At 33.4% G+C, this 25,802-nt stretch overlaps 3 protein-coding genes and 1 pseudogene across 4 annotated transcripts; 2 read left to right on the top strand and 2 right to left on the bottom strand.

Annotated features, from left to right (window-relative positions):
• Positions 1 to 61: 61 nt before the first annotated feature.
• Positions 62 to 802, bottom strand: LOC120258589 (annotated as a pseudogene).
• Positions 803 to 8,322: 7,520 nt separating this feature from the next.
• On the top strand, positions 8,323 to 11,884 carry LOC120259146 (mediator of RNA polymerase II transcription subunit 17). The gene is made up of 8 exons (XM_039266690.1): positions 8,323 to 8,422; positions 8,505 to 8,718; positions 8,824 to 8,937; positions 9,633 to 9,718; positions 9,795 to 10,191; positions 10,267 to 10,737; positions 10,819 to 11,133; positions 11,376 to 11,884. The coding sequence occupies exons 1-8, from the start codon at positions 8,346 to 8,348 to the stop codon at positions 11,694 to 11,696; spliced, it is 1,995 nt and encodes a 664-aa protein (XP_039122624.1). The 5' UTR covers positions 8,323 to 8,345; the 3' UTR covers positions 11,697 to 11,884.
• A 1,284-nt stretch (positions 11,885 to 13,168) lies between these two features.
• On the top strand, positions 13,169 to 15,644 carry LOC120258803 (F-box/kelch-repeat protein At1g55270-like). Its single transcript, XM_039266236.1, has 2 exons — positions 13,169 to 13,333; positions 14,406 to 15,644. Exons 1-2 carry the CDS (start codon positions 13,304 to 13,306, stop codon positions 15,624 to 15,626), a joined length of 1,251 nt encoding a protein of 416 aa, XP_039122170.1. The 5' UTR covers positions 13,169 to 13,303; the 3' UTR covers positions 15,627 to 15,644.
• Positions 15,645 to 15,706: 62 nt separating this feature from the next.
• Positions 15,707 to 25,680, bottom strand: LOC120258801 (putative ATPase N2B). 2 transcript variants are annotated; one of them, XM_039266235.1, is made up of 14 exons: positions 25,359 to 25,679; positions 24,897 to 25,033; positions 24,645 to 24,787; positions 22,937 to 23,082; positions 22,573 to 22,652; positions 22,064 to 22,321; positions 20,680 to 20,790; positions 19,934 to 20,056; positions 19,298 to 19,419; positions 19,149 to 19,218; positions 17,794 to 17,886; positions 17,107 to 17,234; positions 16,534 to 16,675; positions 15,707 to 16,157 (listed from the first exon to the last, which is right to left on the bottom strand). In XM_039266235.1, exons 1-14 carry the CDS (start codon positions 25,504 to 25,506, stop codon positions 16,014 to 16,016), a joined length of 1,845 nt encoding a protein of 614 aa, XP_039122169.1. In that variant the 5' UTR covers positions 25,507 to 25,679; the 3' UTR covers positions 15,707 to 16,013. The 2 variants fall into 2 exon arrangements, 1 of the variants encoding a protein (XP_039122169.1); XR_005536017.1 differs by having other exon boundaries at positions 16,021 to 16,157; positions 16,534 to 16,668; positions 25,359 to 25,680.
• Positions 25,681 to 25,802: the final 122 nt, after the last annotated feature.

Raw genomic sequence — 25,802 nt, 5'->3', positions numbered from 1 at the left:
TAATTAATAGAGATATAACATTGAAAATATATTACATTTGACTGAAAAATTGAAATCCTTGCTAGCCACATGAATTGGCTTTGATTTGACATTGTACCATTTGTTTCTGCTGTTGTTTGATGCTGCCAATCCTGCAGAGCTTGATGGGGTCATCGTTGATTAGTGGGATAACAGGGAGTTTGTCACAGTTGCAAATCTCAATCATAAGGCCATCAGGATCATGGAAGAATAACTGATCCACATAAACTCCACCATCCTCTACCTGCCTCTGCATGTATCTTATGCCCATCTCCTTCAGCTTTCTTTCCACCAAGCTCATGCTCTCACACTAATGAATGCACATATATATAACAGTGTTAAATAATATATAATATATATCATTAATCAAAGTGCAGTGGTTCATGCATGGATGTATGCTTGCATGTACCTGGAAAGACATATGATTGTCCTTGGGATTGATCTCTGTTTTCTTAGGAAGGCTGCAAGGGTCCTCTGCTTGCAGGAGATGGATACCAAACCCAAAGTTGCTGAACAGCCTTCACATATATATATATATATATATATATATATAATGAGAGAATAAATTAATTAAAATAGTTATTGCAATTGTGACTATAATAATAAATACAGTATTAATTAAAATTTACCATGCGCCATTGAAATCAAAGGAAGAGGGTCTCTTAATAGAGTAGAAGCCAAGAACTGCAGAGCATGGAAATGTGATTCAAAGAAGTGAGAGGTAAGGGACTACTACTTTCTCTTCTGTCAAGCATCTTCACTCTATGCACTGTGACTGAAGTTATAGTTGAGGAGGATATGTTGGTTGATTAATGGGTGTAGTTTGTTCCCTTTTTATATAGTGTCACTGAAGGATCTTTTCTCTTCAGAGTACTAAAGACGCAAAGTTTGAATTGAACCTTGAGCTACGTTGATGGCCTGTCAACAGAGACGACAAAGAGTTGATAATACACGGTAGATGAGAGATGAGAAGTTAGGACCGAGTTTACTTGGTTTGGCCTTTCTTCATTTTGCAAAACATGTGCCAATTGTTTATTCTTCTAATCAAATTAGGGTTAGAAAAAAACGTACTTATCAAATTAGGACTATTAATTATAATTAATTGATATTTAATCAACAATTGATTAATTATCAAAGATCAATCACATGAACACATAAATATACGTGAAAGATCAGGATTACCTCATAGAGATTTCACAAGTGCAAAATCCTCCACCGCACGCACGCAATGTTCTCGAACTTTTCACCCTTAATCCGGAAGAAGTGATAGCTTCTTTTGCTCCAAGCAACTAATGTGAATATTAAGGTTTTTGCCGTAGCCGTCTTTTAATGGAAATCACAAATTAATTTATTGAGAAACCCTAATCTCATATCACAAAATATGGAGTAAATATTTTCGGATAAGATTAGAGCGTGAACCCGTTTGGGATCACTACATCTTTAGTAAATTAGTCCATACTAATTTTATAATCACAATCATGTCCATCAAGCAATTTAATCCAAAGATTAGAGATATTCATATGTGAGACCCTAATATAATATTTTACATATTAGTCCTTCTATCAATAAATATTCGTGGGATAATTAGACCACCAGTGGCACTGTCGATCTCCACTTATATGTGTATTTCTTTACACTATTGGACATAAAACAATTAAAGAAAAATGTATAATAATATATATTTTATATATAGTAAAATACTTTCAAAAAATTAACCGCCGGATTTATCCAACACATAAGAAACATAATTTAGAATATTCTCTCCTACAAAAGGAGTGATAGATCTTGGATGACTACAAACCTCAATGTATTTATTATGTAACCCAATGTGTCCGTATATAGCTTAGCATCATCGGTTGACACTATCAAAGTAATATAATTTATATATAAGATTTAATAACATACTTAGGTAATAAGGACTTTTTGTAACAGAATAATTTTTTTGTTCTATGACAGTGTTTGATCTAAGAGTTCTGTATGGTCCAGTTCAATATTTGTCAACTACAAATATCCACAATGTTACTAAGAGTCTCCACTCTAGTGGCTGAGACATACCATTCTATGCAGAACTAAAATTAAGGGGGTGCTGAATTTAAATTTTAAATTTTTTTAAATATTAAATAATTTTATTAATTCAAACTTGAGATTATAATAATTAATATCTTAAAAATATAAAATATATATCCATCTAAAAAATTTGGTTTAAGTGTAAATCCGCTATCATATCTACATAATTAGCGATTAACTCAACTAGTTAACACACTAAATTAACAAATACTGCAATTAAAAAACAATTTTAAACAAATTCATATATAAGTTAATTATTACATATAACAATTATTTAACCAATAATATAATGAATAATTAAAATTTTCATAACAATTAATCACAAATATATAACATTTTTCACAATAATTTTCATAATGAAACAAATATTTAATAAATATCTAACAATCATTCAACAAATATAAATACTTTTACACAACAAATAATCACATAAGAATTAAAAAAAAATTAAATTAGATATAAAACAAACAGGAAAAAAACGATAAATCCCGATAATGAAAATAAAACATAAACTTGGAGAAAATTAATCAAAGAGAAAAAAAAAACTCAACAATCTATGAGATCTGCAATGTTTTTTATTTTAGAGATTTTACGATAGCAATTGCATTTTTTAGGATTTTATTTTTAATTTTTAATTTTTATATTAATATCCTAAATATTGATAATTATGTATTGATAAGTTTAATATATATATATATATATATATGGTTTAATAACAAAAATATTAGAGGATTTATATTTGGCTAGCCATATTATTTATTATCACTCAACATCAAATTTATTTAATATAGTAATTTTATTATTTTTATGTAATTTATTTTAAAGAATATGAGGTAAAATTTAAAAATAAAAATAAAAATAGCATTTTTTATATGCATTATGATGATTAATAGTTTAATTATATATATAATATAATTATGAATATATAAATATATATATATATATATATATATGATGGGCCAAGGGGGTGCTGAAGCACCCCCTTGCCCCCCTTAAATCCGCCAGTGATTCTATCATATATAGTAGTACAACATGTGATAACCAATAATGAATACAAAATCATATTTTATTTCATAGGTTGTGAACTATTTTGGGTTACAAGGAATATAAATAATCATGTCTTACTTTAATGATCTCTATCATTAATTTGAAATCTATACAATGCAAGGTGGTTGTTTTTTTAGTGTGTAAAATAGATTTGCAACTGTAGCAACAGTAGTTTTACTGATGAATGACATGCTTGTAATAAGTGAGTTTGGTAAGTATCTTGTTAGGAATAGGTAAGTTTGGTAAATGTCATATTTACTACATGATAGTTTGGTAAGTTTCTTGTCATAAATAGAATGACTTAAGGGTTAAGTCTTGGAGCCTAGCCCCTTAATTTGTAAGGTATGGGTATGCTAATCCGGATCTCATCCCTACCCACATCCATATCTCTACCTTTGTATCCCATCCCTCTTAAATGCAATAAAGAAACTCTTTTGTGAATACATCTCTCTCTTATCCATTCTCTCTACTCTCTAAACTCTTTAAACAAGCTTCTGCCGTAACCGTCACTTCACCCAGGATGACCCCTGCATCTCGAGTAAGTTGAATGGCATCCCCAATGACCTCTCCATCGTCCCCGAGGCTGGCGTGACGAAGGCGTGTGCGTGGAGGTTCTAGTAATACAATACCCATAATTATGCATGCATTGAAATAAAACTATTTTATTATTAAACAATAACTAAAATTGACTTTGTAGGGCATACTAGTTTTTCATATTCATGCACATGCGTCACGCTAAAAGCAATAGTCTGTGTGGTCACCAAAGGAATAAATTCAAATTTGGGGAATTAAATGCCCCGACCAAGTTATTCACATAACATTCAATCTAAAATTGGAGAGTTTGGAGAAGAGTTGCCCCACAATAAAATAACAACCAAAACTTAGTTATTTTTACTTTCACTTTTATTTTTATGTTTTCATTTTTTTTACTAGTCACAGTTCAGTCTCCTATATCCCAAGTCAGCATATTAATGAACCTCCCATCTTGCTTTATATATGATTTCAATATCAATATTGCAAAATTTTTGTATTTAATATGATTCAAGAATATAGATTAAAAAATAAAAAAAACTTCTTGTTTTACTTTTTCTAAAAAAATAGATAAAACACATATATTAGAAAAAAAATTTACAAAATATCCACTGGAAGTGGACAAATTTTACAACCAAAATACAGAAACTCGTTTATTTATATTTTTTTCAATGTAATATGATATTTTGTAATATATATATATATATATATATATATATATATATATATATATATATATATATATATATATATATATTTATAAGTAAATTTTAAGTTGTATGATTAATGCCATTCACTTTTTTTTAATTTAAATATTTAATTTTAATAATGATTAAAAGTAAATTGTTCAATTTAAATAATTATAGTGATCAAATTGGATGATAGGTAATTTGAATTATTTTAATTAAATATTTAAATATTAAGCATTAAATTAATAATAAATACAGTAAATTATTAAATTTATATATTTGAATATAATAATATTCCAAATTAATAATTTATTTTAACAATACTCATTAAGTTATTTGAATTCTTAAATTTAAATATTTAATTTTACTTTAATAATTAAAGTAAATAATAATATTCAAACTGTTTTATAAATACATAATTTTATTTGTTTTTAAATATAATTCATCTTTCTACAAATTTTTATATCATTTATTTATAATAAAAATTTAAAAGTAATTTCATAACCTACTCCATTTTTTCTCATTTTCATATACATTCTCTTCAACCAAACATTTTTTTTTTTTCATTTCTAATCGCATCTCATTCATTTTATTCTCTTTTTCATTTCATGATTTCAATGGAGCATAAATGATATTAAATTTTTTGTTTGATTCGCACTGAACTATTATTATGGTTAATGTGACTTATCAGATTTTCTATTACTTGTGCCTTGCATCAAAATACACTCTCTTGTTGGTTTTTTTTTTAAGAAAATTGGATAAATCACGTTTTATTAAAGAAAAAAAGTATATAAAAACTTAGGAAGATAACAACATGAACAACAAGGAGGAATTGAAGAAACCGGACAGCCAACAGAAGTAGACTTGTCCTATCAACAGACGTGGAACAAAAGATAAAAAAAAACAGATAAAAAAACAACGTTAAACTGCTGGAGCATAGAAAATTTCTAGTTTGATATACATGGATATAAAAAACATTAAGTAAACTCCTAAAGATAAACTATGCGGTTCAACTTAGTAGATCATTCTAAATCATCTATTACGTCCTGCATTGCTAGTTCAAAGTGATTGTTTGATGATGGAAGTTAGTGTAAGTCACAATATTCATTTGTTTATTGATGAATCACAAGTTTTTTTTTACCATAAAAATGAATAAATCATAATTTATAAAAAAATACAAAGATGATGATAATAACAACAAAATACAATTTCAGAGCAAAAGAACATTAGAGTGTCAACCATTGGATAGTCTAATGGAATGACACCAAAGTATAAGGGGAGGTCATGGGTTCATATTCCTCCCCCGACAGTACTGTTCATATATTGTTCACCCGGGATTTTTATACTATTCTTATACTGTACATATACTGTACATCCGGGTTGCAGTACTGTTTGTACTGTTTATATTCATATAAAAAGGACGCTTGTCGTCTATTATTTTTTTTAAAAAAAAGGACATTAGAGTATTTTGAAATTTGAAAAGTGTAAGAACAAACTATATATCCACTAAAAATGAAATAAACGATTACAAGGACTCTAAGAAGTTGAGAAAATTGAGAGAAGGATAGCAGGACAATAAGATAAAGAATATTAAAAATAATTGATATCATTTCTAATAATTATGTTTCAATTAATAAGGGATAAAAAAATAAAAACAATTAACACTCTTACGAGACAAAGTCAGTATTTTTTATTTTTTTTAAGAATACTAATTAAGTTTAATTTTAAACTAAGAGCAATTTTAATGGCTCACTAGGCAATGCTCATTAAGCCTTTTATTTTATCCAAAAAAACTGTTATTGATGTAATTTTAAAATATAATTTAAATTAATTTGTTTATTATTTCTTCATCAGTTTAATAAATTATTTTCAATTTTTTAGTAACCAAAAAATAAATAATCTTTAAAAAATTAACGATGTGCTATTTTTATATAATTCATATAATTTTTTTAAAAATATTTTAAATAATGTATTTCAAAATATAAATTTTTTTCATATTATCTAATTATATATTAAATATTTTTATTAGATAAATGATATATTGACAATAGAATGTAAATGATGAATAATTGAAATAATAAAATAAAATTATTGTAGATTCCATACTATAGTATAACCCATAGGCGGATCTAGAGGGGGGCAAGGGTGTGCTCAAGCACCCCCTTGCCATTGAATATATATATATATATATATATATATATATATATATATATATATATAATTATTAAAATATTAATAATTATAATTTGTATGGAAAGTGATATTTTTTTATTTAATTTTTTTCAAACTTCATTACTTCAACCCGCAATATATAAAATAATTTAAATAAAACAATAAGATTATTATATTAAATAAAATTGATATTTGGTGATAATAATAAATATTATGGCTAACCAAACATGTATCTTTAAATATTTTTGTTTTAAAATTTTATATTTAGATATATTTTTATTGAACTTATCAATACATTATAATTAATTTTCTAGGATATTACTGGAAAAAATAGTAATAACAAATAAAAATAAAAATAAAACCATAAAAAAAATTGCTATCTCAAAATCTCTAATAAAATCATCGCAGTTTGTGAGTTTTCTCTCTTTGCTCAACTTCCGGCTTCCGAGTATATTTTATCTTTCACTGTAGGGACTTATTATGTTTTTTTTTTTTCAATTTTTTATATCTAATTTAATTTGTTTAATTTTGGTGTGATTATTTGTTGTCTAAAAATATTTTTATATTTATTAAATAATTATTGGATATCTGTTAAATATTTGTTTATTATTTGTTATGAAAATTGTTGTAAAAATTGTCAGATATTTGTTGTGATTAACTGCTATAAAAAATTGATTATTTGTATATTATTTGTTAAATAATTGTTGCATAAATGAATTTAAATTGTGAATTTGTGCTAAATTATTTTTTTAATTATATTATTTGTAAATTTAGTGTCTAATTGATAGTTGAGTTATTTGCTAATTATGTAGATATGATAAGTTGTTTATACATAAATCAAAACTTTTGTATATTTTGTTTTTGAATTATTGATTATAATTATCTCAATTTTGAATTAATAAAGTTATTTAATATTCATAATTTTTTAAATTTTAATTTAGCACCCCCTAAATTTTGTTTCTAGTTCCACCCCCTAAACCATTATACTAAATATATATTTTTTTAATAAAAGAAACATTAAGCTATTTTATTGAAAAAATCAAGCTACAAAAGAGAAACAGAACATAAGACTATATATATATATATATATATATATATATATATATATATTTAATAAAAGAAACATTAAGCTATTTTATTGAAAAAATCAAGCTATAAAAGAGAAACAAAACATAAGACAAAAACATAACAAAAATTCAAGAAATAGAAAAAAATAAAAATTATAAATTGAAGCCGTTCACAAGAAAAGTCTTCATAATCCACCTTGATAAATCTCCACCCTAAGGAAACAAAGAGAGTGCATTGATGAAGTGACAAAAACATTAAATATATGGATAATTTAACTATTAAAGATGTCCCAAATAATTTATTTATTAAACTACAAAAATAAAAGAATTGGTATTTCATTGAAGGTTTGAATCTGTTGTTTGCCCACAACAATTAAAATAAAACAAACAATGCTATCAACATCTATAAGACTATAATCAAAGTGAAACAAATTTATATATATATATATATAAGCTAAATTTTTAAAATATTTTTTAATATTAATTGAATTATATTAAATATGCTATATAAAAATGAGAAATGGAGTTAATGGCAAAATGGCAAAATATATAAGCACGCAGGTTGACCAGATACCATAAACCCATATAGACACACAGTTAAGTATACTAGAGTGGGCCTTAATGGGCTGAAGTTGATTGTTAACGGGTAACCCGAAGCCCATCTTCTTTTCCAGCATCAACGCTCTGCTCCGTTGCTCTTCATCTTCGATTGGGGATTGGGGATTGGGGAGTGGGGAGTGGGGATTGGAGGAGCATGAAGATCGATCTAGACAAGCTCCCTCTGAAGCGCTTGGACGCCATTGATGAATCCGGCAACGAGCAATTCCCCCAGTACTCACCCGCCTGCCATTTCCTCCTTCTCTTAGTGATCCATGCTTCTGTTCGTCGATTGATTTGTGTTTTTTGTGCTCAGGGAGACGGGGCATGAGGAGAAGCGCCTGGATATGATCAGGCGCATTGATTTCTCTTCAATAATCGATAAGAAAGACACCAAGAAGCAGAAAACCTCCAAAGACTCCTCCTTGGCTGCGCCGGCAGCGCCGGCAGTTTGGCCGTGGCAGGGATTGGTGGAGAATCTCCGCCTCGCTCACGAGGAGCTCTCCATTATCCTTGATCTCATCAACACCGTATTCTTTCTGTTTTTCTCTTTTCAATTTATAATCTTTTCTCCCTTTGGTGAAGAGGATTGCAAAAGGATGACCTCATTCTGCTCTTGTTCCCCCTTTGTGTAGGTTGAGGCAAATGATGCTGTGGCTGTGGCGGGGATGCAGAGACCCAAGCAGTTGCCAAACGAAAATGTTTCAGACGTTGCAGTCTCTGCGGCGACTAAACTACAAAGACTCCGGGTATTATTAGGTTTTTTTTTTACTTTGTTTTTTGAGTGTGTTCTCGATTGAATTTGAGCCCTATCATCTTCTGTTCATTCATAGTACTATTTGTATGTGTAGCCACCTAACTTAATATAATGTCTGAACGTCTGGTATCATGTATGATTTTGATACTCAATCTAGTTGCAGAAATACTGGTTTTTGTTCAAAAGATTACATTCTAAGTTGTTTCGGTTGATATAATGATGGCTAGTCGAAATATGGCTTAATTGAATAGCAGTGCTCCTGAGTGTAGATTAGTGGTGAGATCAAATACTTATTAACAAGTAACCTGATTATTCTCTGGTAAAATATGGTGCTTTAACTTAGTAACGTAGTATAGCATTAATTTCTTCTGAGTGTAGATTATTCCAAATTAAGTGTTCGACCTATGGCCATTGTGCAATACCAACTGTTTATGTATGTCCTTCTGTCAAGATACTTGGCAAAATGCTAGAGACCTTGCCATCGTGACGTAAGTGGGAAGTAACATACTAAATTTCCGTCAGTTGATGTATGTATGGCATGGGAGCTTGCTGGATTCTTGCAAACCTGGGTTTTTCTCACTAGTTTATGTCTAATTCTACTGTGGTTCTCTGGTGGTATATACATATTTTACCATCTTATATGATTAGTAGATGCTAAGAAAGTGCTCTTCTAATATCCATGTTCAGCAAGTAGGAAGATATTTTAAGCAATCTTCCAAAGCGTTGGAGCAGCAAGTTGCAAGAGAGGCCAGATTTTATGGTTCGTTGATCAGGTATGTGTGCATGCTAATAGCATCAATTATGCTGTTCACAAATATCATTTTGGTCTTACACCAGATAAAATGACAGACTCCAGCAGAATTGGAAAGTAAAACGCCATCGCCTTGCAGTGACTGGTCCAGGCAACGAGGGGTTTACCATTGACCTGCTAGAGAGTTCATTGCTAGATTTGACAGCTTCTGCTCGGCCTTCTCCTCTATCCACTGTACGCATAGATCATGATTCTGCTGGGATTCTGGCCGTGCAATTGCCTCAAAAGTCATGTCGCAGTCTATGCTTAAGATTTCTTGGAGCACATCCAAATTACATACCAAGAAGCTTTGGGAAATTTCCTATGCGTGGTTCAGGTGAGCATTTTTCTTGTGGAGGCCGGAAAGAAGGTTTGACTGCTGAAGATGTCAATGAATGTGTCAAGAATGCACATGGCATACTACGTGAGATTCATCGCTCCATTTTTGAAGAGCAGGTTCTTTTTTACAAATCGCTTATGGTCTTCCCTCCCCTTTTAATTGCTGATTTCTGAAAGAATTATCTAATGCAGGTCTTTGATATGGTTAACCATGAGAGCTACAATTCAGCACCAGGAGTGAATGTGACTGGGATGAGGGAAGATTTTCTACAGTTGCGCATTGGTCAAGAAGCTTATGTTTGTCTGTGCCTTATTGCTTCTGGGAAAGAAGACAGTAGTCAGGCAACTGACTCCAGCAGCCAGACTCAAAATGGGGAAGATGGGATTTTACATTCTGATTCATTAGATATGATGGTCTTAGATGCAAAGCATGATACCAGAAATTTGCTGGGATTTCCAAGTCCAGTCAGTTTAGAAATTTACTTGCAAGATATGTTTCATCGAAATGTTGTTACTAAAGTTAAGGATAGGCGCTCTTTTCCTCCTCGGCATCAATTGTACAGTCAGCACTCTGGTGATGGAAATGGTCTCCTGGGTCATTTCTGTATGACTGTTTCTCATAGAATCTTCTCAAACAAAGTGCTATCAGAACTTGAATGCCTGGTATAAAGTCTCTCTCATCTTTTTAAACAAACATGTGGAATAGCATATTTCATTTTGACCGCATTCTTTTCATGCATGCAGGTGAGCAGGGTTCCATACCTTCATTTATTATCCCGCCCTACTTGGCATTCAAGGACGTCTTCATGGTTGCTCTCTTTGAAGGTTCCTCATTCGATTCTTCATTCTGGGGAACAGACCAAGTCCTTAGATTCTTCTGACTTGAAGAGTAGGTCACAATTCTTCACAAAGGTCGTGGTGAATGATGACCGGATTAGTGTCAGTGGAGAAGGTTCATCTAGTATCATCGGTTCATTCAGAAGCAAGTCTGCTGATACTTGTTCAGTGAACTGTTATAGCTGTGACCTGGAAGACCTCTCAATGATCCTTCTGCAGCAGGTACTCAAGCTTCAGTTCTGTGTTGCAGTGTTTTCCCTTTTTTTATTTTTCTGAAATTGAGATTAATTATTCTTGTGATGAAGAGTGGAGACAACATTGATAAAATCTGTAGCTTTTTTCTGCAGTATGAGTAGTGTTGTAGCATTGAAAGAAAACCTTATGCCTTAGGAGATCGGTTCCTTAAAAACATGAAGAGTTTTCTGCATTAGCCATTAATGCAAAACGAACTCTCTTTCTAACAGGTTGCTGGCCAAGTTATTCGTTGGCTCCACGAGGAAGCTCTAGTAGTTGGAATGAAGGTGAGCAGAGATTTCTTGTGCTTATATTTTGATCTCGATCAAGGTGAGACACTCGGTCTGGTGGCACATGTTGATCCTCATGATGTTTCGGGATGCATTTCATGGTGGGTTGTTCTTGATGATGACTCAATGGCTGAGGGAAAACTCGCAGCAGGCAATGATGAATTCGAAAATAAACGATTTCTGGGGCATTTGTCTTTAGAAGGATTGTATTCCACTTTGATGGATCTAGTAAACTTGTGCTGCAGCGGTGGCAGCCATTGACACCTAGATTACCACAAATTTAACCTTCTTAAATTATCATTAGGAGGTGTTGATATGGCTTTAATTTTTGTGTACCATCTGCTTGTTTGTAATTCCTCAGCTTCTCATTACTAAGAGGGAAAGGAAAACATCTTTATGAACATATTTTTTGTACATGCTATGGATTAATGGATCAGGTTAACACCCTACGGAAATAATTTTATTTATTAAAAAAGGTTGCAGCTTGGAAACTGACGACCAGATGGATTCATAGATGCTGATGAATATAGATCATCCAACCTGCTTGTCTCCTTGCTTATATTCTGTGACTTGGAACCCAAATAATTTAATGATGGTGGTTTGGGTCAGCTTTTTTAGCTGCACCACTTAATATTGAGACAAATGCATGCAGACAGACAAAGTGGTCTTTAGGAGGGCTGGAAAGAAGAGCCAGCAAATTGAACTCTCAATTAACATTGAACCATCCTTCTCCCAGTTACTGTTCTAGCAAATCATATTATTATCATTCTTCTTTTAATCCCTTTTAGGTTCTTTTTAATACACCTTCATTGCAATTGCATATAAATTGGATTTCTCACGTAATGAGCAATTATCTTCTTGTTTTAAAAAAAATTTGAGAAACAAAAGATAACTTATTTGATTATATATGTCAATACTTCTATCTGTTTATTTATCCCTATACCTAAAATCAACTTGATTTTTATATTATGATATGAGTATGGTTTGTTTTTTATATTTTTTATTAATTTATGATCAAAGAAGTATATAAACAATCAATTAAAATTACTTTGTAGAAGTACATAAGTAAAAGGCTTTTACCCATTTTTGTTAAGGTATAAGAACAAAGATTTTTAACCTATATCATGAAATATCCCATTTACCATGGATCGGAAGATCTTAAATTTCATTCATATATATATATAATTAGTAATTATAAAGAAAAAAAATGGAGTTAGATTGAGAATCAACTCTCTCTTTTACAATAATGTTTGAGGAATTAATTTTTCTAACATAAAAGTTGAGGATTTGTAACTTAGCCACATTTAAAAAAAAAAAAAGTTATCAGTAAATACCAAATATCACATGGTGGAGGTGCACCAAAAACAACCTCTTTCTTTTTTTATGACTAACAACTCAAAAGCATAGCAAGAAGAATTATTAGAACAGAAGAGAAAGAGAAAGATAAAAGGGAACAAATTCCACTTCCTTCCTTAATCTCAGAATTTAGATTTTTCTTAGCAAGTAAACACAGGCCTGCTATCAGACTGTTTCCACCCTATTAAGTTTTTAAAATTTTTTTAATTAAATAATTAAAAAAAATTTGGAACAAAGTGGACTTTTGCTTTTCTAAAGCTGGCAACATGCAAGAGACTCCATTTGTTATCATTTGTGGCGGACGTGGGCCCGGAAAAGTTTGGGTCATTTTTTTTTTTTTCTGCATTTCATTGCACAGCCTCAATTTCCCTCCCTTTTTCTCCTCTCTTTTGTTTTCTCTTTGTGGGTTTGTTTGGGTTTCCACGCCATCTCTGCTGATGAAAAAATGGCTGCTTTCCATACTTTTTTCAAGTTAGGAATGGAGTTTTAGAGGTTGGCTTGAACACTGGAAGATGGAGACCAAGAGAAGGCAGCCAGCTCTGGTATATATATATATATATATTTGCATTGGTTAATCTTTTTTCTTTTAATTTTGATTTGTATGTTTATTTCTGATGTTCAAAATTTCATCTTTCATCTTCTTCTTTAAGAATGCTATTCCTGCTTTTGTGTACTTTTGTTTAGTTTGGTCCAGTTTGGGTTCTTTGAGATTGAAGGATTGGAAAGACAAGCCAGCAGCTTGAATTTTCATTAAAGTTAGTGGTAGAACAATTGAAATATCTGGTTGATTTTTAGTTGATTTTTATCATCTCTTTGATCATCAGCTGCTTGTAGGATTAGTTGTGCACTTGCTATATATCTTCATATGATATGTTTTCTCATAGAACATTTTGCATTATCCAACCAGAAGCAAACTATGGAATAGCAGAACAATGCTTTTGAGGTCCAAGGGTTTCCATCACTGTTTTTGGTCTTAAAGAAAAGTCCACCCTGTTGTTGTTTGATGATTTATCTATGTATTGGTGTTAAATGCACTCTTTGTTTGTTTTTGAGATGAAACATCAAAAGTGTAAACATGGTCAGCTTGAGCAGGTATAGGCAGATAGTAAAGGGTGTATCCCACCAGTTTGAATATTTGTTAGAAGCTGGACAACAATCAATGCAGACAATGAAGTATTTAAATTGAAATCCCTTGCAAATTTTCTTGATAAAATATAGCTAACTGCTACAAGGTAGGATCAATTAATAAAATGGCATCTTCTTTTTGGGTGTGCGGGTGTGTGTCAACGGTGAGTTGAATTGTCGCTTTTGCTGTTGTTTTTATGCCTAGAACATGATGCTAAGGCTAATAACTTGTTTTCAGATCATCTTGATCTGCTTCTCTTTTATAGCAGATTGGATTTTATTCAACACCAATTTTAATAAGTCCAACCATCAATCTACAAAAAACGGCATCTGTTTGTGATTCACAATTTAAAATATTGTCGATTTGTGAGAATTATAGAGGTTTTTACAATTCATGCTGTGCAAATTAATTATACAGCAGAAATCACTAAAGAACACACACAGGAATGATGTGCTATTTATCTTTACTTCCATTGAAATACATGACAGGTTGATTCCACATCATGTCTATGTAGAGTTGATGCCAGAGATAAGAAGTTCATCCCAGTAACAAAGCTCTGCATTCAATCCAATATAATCCAACCATCAAAGCACAATGCAGCAGCAACCTCACCAGCCACACAAGCACAGGAGTCACTGCTCCCCGGCCTCCCGGACGACCTTGCCATCGCATGTCTAGTGCGCGTCCCTCGCGCAGAGCACCACAAGTTAAGACATGTCTGCAAGAGATGGCAGCGTCTCCTCATTGGCAACTACTTCTACTCCCTCCGGCAAAGCCTCGGCATCGCCGAGGAATGGATATACATAATCAAAAGAGACAAAGACGGTCACATTTCATGGGATGCCTTTGATCCCATATCTCAACAATGGCAAACTCTTCCGCCCATTCCGGTCGAGTACAGTGAAGCTGTTGGGTTCGGTTGTGCAGTCCTTGCAGGTCACCAGCTTTACATGTTTGGAGGCAAAGATCCTGTGAGAGGCTCAATGAGGAGAGTCATATACTACAACGCTCGGACTAACAAATGGCACCGAGCTCCGGACATGCTACGTCGGCGCCACTTGTTTGGCAGTTGTGTGCTAAACAACTGCTTGTATGTGGCCGGTGGTGAGACTCAAGGAGCTGAACAAGCTCTCAAGTCTGCTGAAGTCTATGATCCAATCAAGAACAGGTGGTTTCTAATCTCAGACATGAGCACGTCCATGATTCCATTCATCAGTGTTGTTTACAAAGGGAGGTGGTTTATCAAAGGGTTGGGTCCTCATCGCCAGGTTCTTAGTGAGGTTTACTACCCTGAAGCTAATGCTTGGCTCCCGGTGTTTGATGGCATGGTGAGCGGGTGGCGCAACCCGTGCACGTGCTTGAATGGGATGCTATATGCCTTGGAATGTAGAGATGGATGCAAGTTGAGAGTCTACGATGGGGCTTCGGACTCGTGGATTAAGTGCATGGATAGCAAGTTGCATCTCGGGAGCTCACGAGCGCTCGAGGCCGCTGCACTGTTTCCGATCAATGGGAAGCTGTGCATCATCCGGAATAACATGAGTATAACATTGGTTGATGTTGCTGGGGCTCCGAAGAAGTCATCTAACTGGGAGACACTTGCTGGTTATGGACCCATCAAAACTTTTGTTACTAATCTTTGGTCAAGTTTGGCCGGGCGTAGACGTCTCCAGAGTCATATTGTTCACTGCCAGGTTCTTAAGGTTTAGAAAATAGATGAATAGAATGTGGACTGCAAATCATATATAGAATGAGTGCTTACAACATGGTTAATTTTGCTTCAATTGTCTTCTGTTTTTTTTTTTAAGAAAATGACATTTCATTGCTTTTATTTGATGCTAATGGCTAACAGCAACTATCTGCGTACATGAGGTTATTCATTATATAACTCTAAACCGCACAAATGAATAGAGAAATTGGACATTTTGTATGCAGATGGTGCCTTCAGGCTTTCCAGAAACACCACACTCTTCACTTTTAGATGTTGCCAACTGTACCCGGCTTGAATATGCAGGAACTTCTGTTTAGAGAACAGGAAAGGCTCCCAAGTACTTGGAGACTAAATTTCTTCAAACTATTGGTATGTGAAAAGGATGCTAAAATGGGCTGTAAGCAGATGGATTAGATTTTGCAGGACCAGAATGACCCAACATCTGTTGTCTGCTATGTTGGAAAAAAGGATGATGAAGTCCGACTCCTTCAGCGTATAAGGGTGTTTGCATTTCGATTAAGCGAGAAACCTGCACATAGAGCTCTCAGGCATAATAAAGTGATGATAATATGCTCAAGTTTTTCTTTTGAAATTTATACTTCAGTCATCGAATAAAGTTGATAGACCATATGTCATGACCAAGGAAAAGAGCTTATTTATCCAAATAAGTCATGTCCCAAGTGGCTAGAGTTAGGTTGTGCTTGTGTGCGCATGTGTGTGTGCATGCACTTGTGTGTATTTCATGTGTAATGTCAAGCATGCGTATGGCATATATATATTTGCATTTGACAGGCCAATTTTTGACTTCTAGCATAGACTAGTCTTTGTAACTCAAGACATCAAATAATTTATTTAAGGGAAAAAACAAACATAATCAAATGGATGCATTGCTGCTAGATGCTTACCGCACGGCGAAAGGCAAACATTTCTTCTTGACCAGATAATAAAGATACTATTCCAGGAACTGCAGGTCCTGAGCCTACACTGCCTGCTGCTAAAACATCACGACGTAGTTTCCCACCTTCTGCCTCAGTTTCAAACTGAAAACTACAAATTTGTAACTGAAGTAAGTTGAACTGAGACAACCAATATTGCAAATAATAATAATTCAGATATTCCAAGTTCTTATACACAATGTAGGCATTCAGTAAGACATAACTAAGCACAGAGAGAATTAGGTCTAATAAAACATTGAATTTTGTTTCAGAATCAAGGCATGGTGCAGGTCCTAATTTGAGTGATGTTCCAGAATTCAAATTATGATTGCATAACATGGAATGCTTATTCATCCATAAACTGACAGTACAGCAGCTAGGCTTCACTAGCATATTTTTTGTAAGACAGGAAATAAATACCATGAATTTGGACAATAAACAAAAAGAAGACACATTAGCATAATCAAGAGACATGCTGAAGGCATAAGTTGAGCTCATATCCAGGGTCCTGAAGTTAAGTTTCACAGTGTCAATATGAATAACCTCTCCAAATCAAAAAGTGTTCCCTCGTCAGTTCCTTGAAAGAGATTTTCAATAGAAGATGCTGCTGAACAAAAAAGGCTGCAGTGGTGATTGTACAATTCATCAATAAGGGTGATAAACCTCCGTGCCTGAGAAAATAAAAAGATTCACTGATAGTAAAAGCAGTGATTTCATTTCATTATTATGTAATGTTGCTCAAATGATTGTAAATCTCATTATCCAAACAACTATGAAAATTCATATGCAGTCAAATTTAGACCACTGCAGGTAACCTGTGTAGATGCAATGATGTGAAAAGTTCTAGAAGTCGTAATTTCCATACCAACCAAACCATTTTAGGAATTGTAGCCTATGATTCTTCAAATGAAAAACTAAATTGTTGGTCCTTGTAATGATGGTCCAAGATAAACGAAGATCCTCTCCAAACCATCCTAGAGAACATGTTTCCTTTATAAGATGAGATGAAAAGAAAAACATAAGCAGCTCTACAGAGAAGCTATTTCCCAAATCACTGGTAAAATTGGTGCTCGATTAAAGGCAAATGTCCATGAATTGGGTCACAATACCTATATCTACAGGCATTACAATGAGAAATTAGAATGCTAGATAAAGTGCATGCCGCAGACATTTGCAGTTCGCTACCCACCAAAAAAGAAAGCTCTGGAAACTAGCATGGAACATCAATACCTTGTCACGTATGCGCATACTCATTACAGGAATATCTGATATAAACACTGTATGATAGGTCCTTGCTATTGCAATATAATCTGCTGCACCGACCTGAAAAAATGTGAACATTCAGAAGAATGAATTGATGATAATAACCATTCACGCAAAGTGATTTTTTCCAACCTTCACTCAATATGCGTTTCATGAAAAAATGTTGTCTTTTAGACCTGATATGCATATATTTTAGGCTTTCTGCCTAAATCACATGAATAAATTCTCAATAGGTCCTCTTAGAAGAGACCCTCTTACGAGCCGTTTGGTATAGGGAAAAGTAACAACTTTCCCTGGAAAGTTGAGGTTGTGAAAAGCTTTCATATGTTTAGTTGAAAAAAAGACCATGTAAAGTAATGGTCAAATTGTAATTACTTTCCCTTTGACCAATGAAAAGGATTCACAGGGGGAGTGGGTGTGAAACGGATTACATCATGGGTGGGAAAGTAGGAGACGTGTAAAATTCCAATTTCACCCTTTTCTAATATTAAATTTCTTCTTTTTTGCACTGTCTTCTTTTTAAAAACCCTAACTTTAACGAAGAACTTCTCCACTGTCTTCCTTTTTCAAAACCGTAACGCAAGCCAATCTCAGTAAGTCATATAATTTTTTGTAATTTTTTTAAGAATCTTTTCTTATTGGCCTTGATATTGTTTTATTGATAATGAATTCTTATTGAAAACTCATTGAAAGAAACATGCACAATACCTTTTCTTTAGGTGAAATCTATCCACAAAAAGATTGCCAAAATTCATATAGGAACCGTGCCTCTTGGATAAAGTTAAAGTAATCATATTTCTCATAATAGAAAAGCAAGAATTAAATATCTACTTTTGTCGGGTATATAAGCAATTTTCTTAATTTATTTACATATAAAACATTAATTAATGTGAAAATTAAAACATAATTGACATTCATTGAAGGGTAAAATTGAGAATAAACATAACTTTGCATGGAAAGGTTATTCATAACAAACAAAGGAATTCATTTTGCATGTATTTCAATTGCAATTTTCAAGGTTCATACCAAACACGTATTGTTACTTTACAGGGAAAGTAAATGCAGGGAAAATGAATGCAACGAAATACTTTGCAGAGAAAGTGTTTCCATGCAAAGTATCACCAATGCAAAGTGTTTGTTTTCTGCTTTGAAATTTTGTTGATACATGATGTATATTGTTACAATTTGGGTAACAAATTTGGCAAGTTTATATGGTTAGTTGATATTAGGAAGAAAATTCATAATAGTAAATTGGCTAATTTGAGCAGATAATACATAAATATAACCTTTAAATATGTAATTCATAAGGGAAAGCATATTACCGGTCGGCCACATAAATACTCAAAATCAAATCTTGCAATCCCATTACAACTTTCAGGTACTTCCAGGGATCTGCTTTGAACTATCAGAAGATTGTTAATAAAAAATACTCAAGACTAGGAAAATAAAGGCAATGGACAAACAAACTAACCGCCCAAACATCACAGGAATAGTTTCAGAAATGATTACTGCTCCAGATTGTGTAATGAGATTACACCACGTTTTCTCAAATTTTCTTTGACAATCAGAATCTTCGGGGGAGAAGTAATAAACCTGCACGATCAAAGGCGTTAAAATAAAGCTTAAAATCGATCAAGAGCCATAGAGAGTATTATAATCTTGGTATGCTCTTAGTGGAAGCAAAGACAAATTGGATCATCAATCTTCCACTTCTGTTACCCCTAGAGAGCTTCCTGATCAAGCAACTAAAGGCAGTATTAAGACATGATAGAAGATGTGTCTAGCAGGAGGTTCACCAACATGAATTAAGATTTACATAAATTCAGCTTCATGCACAATGGCTGTGGAATATCGAAAAAGGTTCAAGGTAATAAAAAGGGGAAGTAATAATCTTCACATAAGAGCAGCCAAGATTGCGGCCCAACTTTTAAGTATTGAGTGGAACAGATGGGAATCTGGTTTTTAATGATGTTTAAACAAGAGAAGCCGATCACAAGCTATTGATGAAGAAAATGATGATAATATAGCACATTCATGCATCTGGGAAAGGTAGTGTGGCCATGTTTAAGGCACAGAAAATAACTTATATGAAACTTACTCAACTCACTTGGTCTGTTTTTCTATTTGGGATGAGGCGACGATAGTCAACCTCACTTCCAATGAGAATATTTGAGCAATTCTTCTCTAAATTGGAGACAAACTTTGCAAAGATTTCCTTCTGCATTTCATCCTGCAAACTCACAGGAATAAATGATTATTAATTAACAGTTCTAAATAAGTAATATCCTGCATGAAGAAGTTTTGATTCTAATATTTTAAATAATCATTAATTATGATGCTAATAAATTGGCATATGACATCTACATATTATTCCAGTTGTGTAGATTTTACAGGAGAAAATAATGCTTTTAAGAATGAAATATTCCAATAAAACTTATCATTTCAACAATAAAATTTCAAACGTGCATCTTCACTCATAGATGAGCATGTGACCCACTTGTTCTCCAATTGAGAGGTCAGAAGTTCCAGTGTCAGTAACTAACAAACTATCTCAAGTGGGGACATGAACAATTAAGAATAAAAAGATATACACAAAAGTTGTAATTTAGCTATGAAATCGATCAATTCTATTCTTAGGTTTAGGACTAAACTGTGAGCCTGTGATTGAAGTGGTCAAAATGACCAAACTGATCTCATTTTGAGATGATATAAACCAAAACTGAATTTTAAATTCATAAATAACACGGCTTGAGCGACTAAAGAAAATGTAGAGAAACACCTTCTAACACTCAGACAAACTAAAGCGATAGCAAAATCAATATGAAAACAAAAGATCCTATCAGAGGTGGTTACCTGATTCAAATCCTCAGGTGCTCTGTTACTTGTAGCCACAAGTACAGTCCCAGTGCTTAATAATCTGCTTACAATTCCAGATAAGGCGACAATAGCAAATACATCAACAGTCTGCAGAAATAATTCACATCAATCTTAAATAATCATAAAGAGGAATAAAAAAACCTTACTAAATATTTACCTATCAATTTTGTAAATATTAATAGAGTAGCCAATAGTCCCATATGAGTTAAGTTAGTAAATAGATATGAAGATATAAGCTTGGGGTCTTGCATTCTATAAGCTTTAGCCTTTGGGTTGAACATAATCCAGATAATATATGTTTGGTTAGTATCTAATATGGTATTAGAGCTGGGTTAATTGGTTATTTTGCAATGTGGCTAGCTCAAATAGACGAGAACATGTCAAGAGACGTATTAGAGTAACTACTAGCCCAAATTGGTTAAAGTTAATAAATAGCCACAGATTGGTAAAGTTAATAAATAGTCCCAGATTGGGTGAGTAAATAATTATGGATATGAACATATAAGCCTAAGCCTCATTTAATCATTCAATAAGCTTATTCTTTGGGGTTTTATCAAATCTAAGTAATATATTGCTAGTTTGTATCTAACAAGGATAACACCAAAAGCACTTCAACTTAACTTTCAATCTTCATTGACAATATGACAGAAGAATTTCTACTGTAGCACTAACCTTTCGATACTCCAAAGGAGCCCTCAGGCTCCATCCAATTGCGATTAGGAGGCATAATTCAGAGGTTATCACACATCCAGGATTTTCAGACACTCATTTTCCGATCACAGCAAGTGAAATTTCAAAGAAGGACAAGAACTGAGAAACAATTTTCATGCAAATCAAATTTGCATTTATTTTCAGACAATGCAAAACTCCCAAAAAATTGTATATCCAATTATAGGCCCAAATTATTTTCAAACAAGATCTAGAAATATGGTCCCAAGAACAAGCCACATTCTGCATATCGCGTGAAATTATTAAGGTTCTAGACAAATAATAAGGTTAACAACCTGACTCTGCTGCATATCTCCAACAAACAGCCACAGGTATAGAACCTAGAGATAGTTATGAATTTGACCAAAAATTCAGTGTTAGCTCTAAAAGACACCCTAGCCTTAATCCCAAATGCTCATTTATTAAGATTTACCAAGAACTAGTGATTTTGAAAGCATTGTCCTCTGTCTAAGCGAACATGAATTTGACGTACAATAAATGGTCAACCAAGTTGTCCAACTTATCTATAGGAGATTCAAGGGCAGAGAAGTTATTTACATACAGAATTGCTTGCAAATTTTTGAAGTAACTACAGAGCATGTAAAATTTCTCTAATAATGGGTAAAAACATGAGAGTATGGTGTTCCCTCACCTGTATTTCATCAAAACAAAGAAGGCTGGCCCCTCTCTTATTAGCTTGCCGGTCAACAAGAAATTTGTCAGCTACAGCTGGAAGAATATGTTTCAGTTGTGCCTTTTGCCTATATCTCTCTTCCCCAATCAACCATTCTTTCACTTTCATATCAAAGGGAAGATTTTCTATCCAACTGAAAATGCTTGAGGTTACAGTTCTATCTTCAATCTGATTTTTCCATACCTCATGCATATGTTCATGTATTTCAAGCATTGCCTGCAATTAGTTAAGATAATATAGTAAAATTTTCCCAGTTCTGCAAATAAATTAAGACATTGTTTGATGGAGTAAGAACAAGTATAGTAGATAAAAAGTTGGAAGAGTATAACACAGTGAAAAAAAAAACTCATAACAAGAACGGGCATTTGGTTTGATGCCATCAGCAACAATATCAGATTTTTCCAAACACAATAGGGTACCCACATAACTTCTACAACTAAATTTAAAGCAGGTGAATGCACATTCACCTCATGAAAGTGAAATCGCCGGCGATGCCTAACAACACCTTTAGTGGCATTATAGAACATGTCCATTAGCATAGTCTTCCCTGCATATGACATATTAACTTCAGCAAAAAGCACCTAAATATCAGCCATGTAAGAATGCCTATAAGGTTGAAAGATCAGTTTAATAAATCTAATATATTATGCAAAAGAGAAGATAGACACTAAATATATAAAAGTAATAAGTGCATTCTAGAGTTATTTGCAGTAACAAGCATAAATTTCAACCAAACAATAAGAATAATATATATATAGTTAAAAATGGAATATAATCAGTTAAGTGAATTCAAATTCTTGGCAAAATAAGCATGCACTTTGTATTGCACACCAGTTCCAACATTTCCATATAAGTATATTCCTTTTGGCGCCACAGGAGTAACTGGCTGACGACCAACTACTGAATCCAACTTCTTCTCTCGATTAAGATATGAGACCATCTTTCCAACTCCAGGTTCTACGTTCACACGTCTTCTCCTGAGTCATCAAATCAGGCATACATAACAAACATTAAGAATTAAGATTTTGGTCGCGAAATTATCTTTAAGGTAGACATAAACAGAAGGTTTATTTAATTAATGAAACCCCAAGATAAGCCCTTAGTAGCACAAATAACAAATATGGGTGAGAACAGAAGGTAGACATAAACAGAAGGTCACTGAAGGTTTCTGAACATAAACAGAAGGCCAATTCATACAATACAGTTTTAATTTCAGTATAAAAGCCCTTAGTAGCACAAATAACAAATATGGGTGAGAACAAAGCCCAAAGGGATGCACGTCATGCCAATATGTGTAAGGATGATATAAGTCACAAGAATAAATTATGATGCATCTGGAACAAGTCAATAGGATCACTTACGCCAGTCTTAAACATCTAGTTTTAAGCAGAGAAATAGCATTCCAAGACATGGTTGAGAGAATAGCATGATAGCTCTACTGACTAAAGCATCTAAGTATTGTGTGTTTCTCCCCAAATATAATTGAGAGAGATACAACCTTCTTAGAATGTTTAGCCATGTTACTCACAACAATGAAACGATGGTCATGGTCACCCTTACTACTGTGAAAATCTGTGTTTTCCAAAAACATTCAGGTCAAAGGGCCAGACATGATTAGTGTGCATAAAAGTAACAAACACCATAATATTTCCCATCTATTGAGCTAGCTGAGAAATCAATTAAAAATTTTACAGTGCTCAAGATCAAGGAAAGATAACCTAGAAAGCTAGATGGTAATTTGACCAATCAAGTGCCCCTCATTCTGAATTATGCAGATGGTGTGATATCTGATGAAAATCCTGTTCTCTAACCATGATTCCCTGAATTCAACACTTTCTCCAAGTTATGCTTCTTCTTTCACTATCCTTCGTATTCTGATCCACAACATGTCACTATTCACAATTTTGGTACCTTCAAATTTAATGGGCAATAGGTCTGAAATTGATCACTGAATCTCTGGTTTGAATCAAGAAAATATCCTCACCACAGCAAGACTAGGATTGAATACAGTAATCCTCTTAGAACTCGTGTCGCTATCCAATCATGGTCTTGTGAACTAGAACTATGATGAACCTCGCACATGCAACTAGTCATTACTTCAGTAGATTGATGCAGGAATGTTGACTGGGAGATGAGCACAAACTAGGAAAACTATCTTGTATATCCTAAAATAAATACAAAAATTTCTATTAGTTGGTTAGAAAATTAGAAGGCACTTCCCCTAGATGGTCACATGAACCAACAACATGCTTCCTTTTGAATAACCGGCAATCTCCCATAGCTACCAAGGAAAATGTCTTTTAGACTCTTAATAACAAATTCTGGGCATTAAAATGAATGCATATGAACTTTTTCTCAAGCAACTTAAGTTGCCCTAAAAAATGCGTTTAGCTAAGAAGAATAAATCTGAATTGAGGAAATAAACAGAACCTTGTGACTAGCAACTTAAGTTATCTTCAAGATATATACATATATTACATACAAGCAAATATGAGAAGGAATTCAATGGATAAACATTTAAGCTTGAAAAGGATCTCACCTTGAAAGCCATTTGTCAAGAAACCTACTTCCACCACTGTTGGTTTCTCCCCACACACCACTATGCTGTTTAAGCTCAGCTTCCTCCAACAAAAGCTTCCGCCTCTCGATCTCTCTTTTATTTTCCCAATTGGCCAAGTCTTTCTGGAAGTTAGATGACGAAAGCAAGAAGAACACTAGAGATCATCATATCATTTTAATGGCAGACAGAACAAAGATAACAAATGCAGAAAGATGGTCTCAGAGATCATACATGGTACTCTTCCATCTCCTTCTCATACTGCCCCAATTTTACAAGCAAATCTTCCAATTCAAACGCGACCTTCTCTTGATAAACATCATGTTGCAGTTTCCCTTGCTTAACCATGCTCCTATAAAGAGTAAGTGGCCCTTCAGAGAAAAAACATTAGCGCAAGAAATCAAACAGTCTCAGTAAATTTAAAAAAAAAAAAATGCAACATTCCTGTAAAGTAGCCATTTTATAAAAGTTAAAACTTTTCCACAAATTCAATAGATAAGTAAATCAAGAATAGAAAACAGGCAATAGCACAAAGAGAACAATGCCCGAGTTTCACTATTCTCACAATCGATTGAATTCTCTTTCTTATACACATAGAAAACACCATTGATTCCAAAGCGCAAGCATTCACTATTCAAATGAAAGTAAAGCATGCAAGAATTGGGATGATGATAGCAAGAAAGAGAAGAATAAAACCTGGGCAGCGCTGATCTTGTTGAGAACGATGATGATGATCCGGTGGTGTATCGCTGGCGTAGAAACGAACACCGATAAACAGGGAAGGTTGAGGAGATGCATGGCGGGAAAGGAGGAAGGAGGAAGCGCGAAGAAAACCATTGCTCATCTTGAATCTAGAGAAGAGAAGAAGCACTGGCTCTGGTTGTTGGATCAAAAGCAATGAAAGGCCTTGGGAAGCGAAGAACGCACCGCGGCACGGGAGAAAGAAGGAACGGGACGACGTGGGTGCCCTGTGCACCGTTTACGTGTCCGCATTCAGACCAAACCCAACATGCTGGGTCAGGTCCGGTCAGCTCCGAAAGTTTTAATCTCATATTATCAATACATTCTACGGAATAAAGCACCCATGATGTTAAAATCTCGAATCAGGAGTAATCCGCCACTTTTGACTGTGGACAGGCT

Source organism: Dioscorea cayenensis, chromosome 4 (assembly GCF_009730915.1).
Source record: "Dioscorea cayenensis subsp. rotundata cultivar TDr96_F1 chromosome 4, TDr96_F1_v2_PseudoChromosome.rev07_lg8_w22 25.fasta, whole genome shotgun sequence".
In the NCBI taxonomy this organism is placed as follows: domain Eukaryota; kingdom Viridiplantae; phylum Streptophyta; class Magnoliopsida; order Dioscoreales; family Dioscoreaceae; genus Dioscorea; species Dioscorea cayenensis.
Note: the sequence above shows the minus strand (reverse complement) of the source record. Positions and strands in the feature narration are given on the sequence as shown.